General features: G+C 47.8%; 1 protein-coding gene across 1 annotated transcript in view; it reads left to right on the top strand.

The window, feature by feature from the left end:
• Nucleotides 1-2,500, top strand: part of LOC125031003 (transient receptor potential cation channel subfamily A member 1-like) — a 29,978-nt gene that overhangs the window by 10,850 nt on the left and 16,628 nt on the right. The window contains exon 7 of the mRNA XM_047621426.1: nucleotides 985-1,085. Coding sequence (XP_047477382.1) covers nucleotides 985-1,085 — 101 coding nt within the window. The remainder of the gene's footprint in view (nucleotides 1-984; nucleotides 1,086-2,500) is intronic.

The raw sequence follows: 2,500 nt of genomic DNA, 5'->3' as shown, positions 1-2,500 counted from the left end.
TTTGTTTGATGTATTAATGAAGTGTGTCTGAAGTATCTGCGCGTGTTTGTATAGCACTGTGTTCTAAATAAATTAATAAATTAGACTGGAAGGTAAACACGAAAGAAAAAAAAAATTGGTTTACACATCACTAATACAAAACAACACACAACACACACACACACACACACACAACCAAACACACACACACACACCACACACAAAAAAAAATCGCAAAAAAACCACACACACCCCACCAACACGACACACACACACACACACAAGGAATAATTCCACACACACAAAAAGGACAGAAAATAATGAAAAAAAAATAATATATATATAATATGGATATATTATACACATATTTTGGGTTGTTGGGGGTTTTTGGGTTCTCTTTAAAAATTTTAGGGTTTTATGATGAAGCGCTTTTTAATAAATCCGTAATAAAACGTTTTTTAATTCATTTTATCTATTTTTCTAACACTATGGTTGGTGGAAAAGAACAAATTGCTTTTAAATTTCCTTTTTTTTTCCATCTCAAAAAAAAGAATTTTCCCGAAAATAATGAAACGTTACATCCGTCGTATGCAAATACCCGTTTTTTAAAATTAAACAAAATTTTTTTTTAAAAATTACTTAAAGCTTTTTGTATAAAAATGGGGTTGGTAATTACTTACAGTTTGCTTAAGGGAACATTCATCAACATACAAAATTCTCTCTCTCCCCTTCTTCCCCCCCTTTCCCCCCCCTTTCCCCCCAATCTTTCCCCTTTTCTCTCCTCTCTAAATCTCTCTTCTCCTCACCTTCTCCCCCCTCTCCCCTCTCTCTCTTCTCTCCTTCTCTCCAACCTAAATTTACCGCCTCCCCACCTTTTCCCCTTTCCAAAACTTTTTTCCCTCCCCCACCCTCCCCCCCCCTTTCCCCCCTTCCCTACCTCTCTTTCCCCAACCGCCAGCGGGAGAGCGTCAGCACGTGGAAAGTGTCCCAACCCCATGCAGTAAGGCTACCACCACCATCCAAAATCCCCGGCCCGGAACGCCCTCACGAAGGTTCTAAAAAGTTCTCCTACGTGGGGGGAATCGCGGGGCTGCATGAGGAAAAAATGATTACGGGCCGATTTGGGGGGAAAATTTTTCCCCCCCCTCGGGAAAGGGGTGGGGGCCCGAGATCAAGGAAAAGGCGCTGGGACGCGACGGCGGGTGTCCCGGCGGGGGGGGGTTCCTTGTGTGGACGCATCTCTCTTTTTTTTCCCCCTTCCTTCTTTCTTGTTTTTCTTTCTTTCTTTGTCCCTTCTCTTTTATTCTCTTTTTCCCCCTCTCTCTGCCCTCTCCCCTCCTTTTCCCCTTTTTTTCCCCTTCCTTTTTTGTTTTTGTCTCTCTCTTTTCTCCTTTTTCTTCTTTCTCTCTTCTCTCCTCTCTCTCTCCTCTCGTCTCTCCTTCTCTCTCTCCCCTCTCTCTTCTCTCGTCTCTCTCTCTCTTCCCCTCTCCCTCTCTCTCTTTTCAATCCTTTTCCCCTTCCCCTTTTCCCCTCTCTTTTCTCTCATCTTCCCTCCCTTTCCCCTCCCCCTCTCTCTTCTTTCCTCCCCTCCCTCTTCCTTCTCCTCCTCTTCCTCTTTCCTCTCTTCTTTTCCTTTCTTTTCTCTCTCTTTCTCCTCTCCCATCTCTTCTCTCTTTTCTCTCTTCCCCTCTCCTCTTCCATTTCTCCCCTCTCTCCCCCCGCCTTTTTCCTTTCTCCCTCTGGGCTCTCCTCCCTCTCCTTTTTCTGTTCTCTCCCCTCCCCTCCCTGGGCCTCTCCTCTCTTCCTCTTCTCTCCTGTTTTCCCCTTTCTTCTCTCTCTCTCTCTAATCTCCTCCTCTCTTTTATCTTTCCTCTCTTCTCTCCTCCCCTTCTTCTTTTTCCCCTCTCTCCTCTCATCATCCCCCTCTCTTCTCTTCCTCCCCTCCCACTCCCCCCTCCTCTCTCCTCTCTCTCTCTCCCCTTCCCCCTCCTGGGCCCTTTCTCCCTCTCCCTCTCTCTCCCCCCATCCTCCCTCCCCTCTTTTCTTCATCCCTCTCCCCTTTTCCCTACTACCCAAAAAACATCCCCCCCCTACTATCCCTCCCTTCTCCCACCCTCCCCTCTCTCTCTCCTCCCTCCCCTCTCCCTCCCTCCCTCAACCCTTTCCTCCCCCCCCCTCCCCCTCTCTAAACCTTTCCTCTCCCCCCCTCCAAACTCTCTCCTCTCTTCTCTTTTTTCTCTCTCCCCTCTCCTCCCCTTTCAACCCCCTCCCTCTCATATTCTCTTCTCCATCCTTCCCCCTTTTTTCCCTTCTCTCCCTTCTCCTCCCCCTTTCCCCCTCTCTCTCTCTCCCCTTCTCCCCCTTTTTCCCCCTTCTTCTCTCCCTTTCTCTCTTTTTTCTCGTCCCTCCCCCTTTTCCTCCCCTCTTTCTACTTCCCCCCTTTTCTCCCCCCTCTCTTTTCTCCTCTCTCTCTTTTTCCTCTCCTTCCCCTCTCCCCCCTATCTCCTCTCCCCCCCCCCTC

This window comes from Penaeus chinensis, chromosome 2 (assembly GCF_019202785.1).
Source record: "Penaeus chinensis breed Huanghai No. 1 chromosome 2, ASM1920278v2, whole genome shotgun sequence".
NCBI classification, from domain to species: Eukaryota; Metazoa; Arthropoda; class Malacostraca; order Decapoda; family Penaeidae; genus Penaeus; species Penaeus chinensis.
This window is presented reverse-complemented; position numbering and strand designations above follow the sequence as displayed.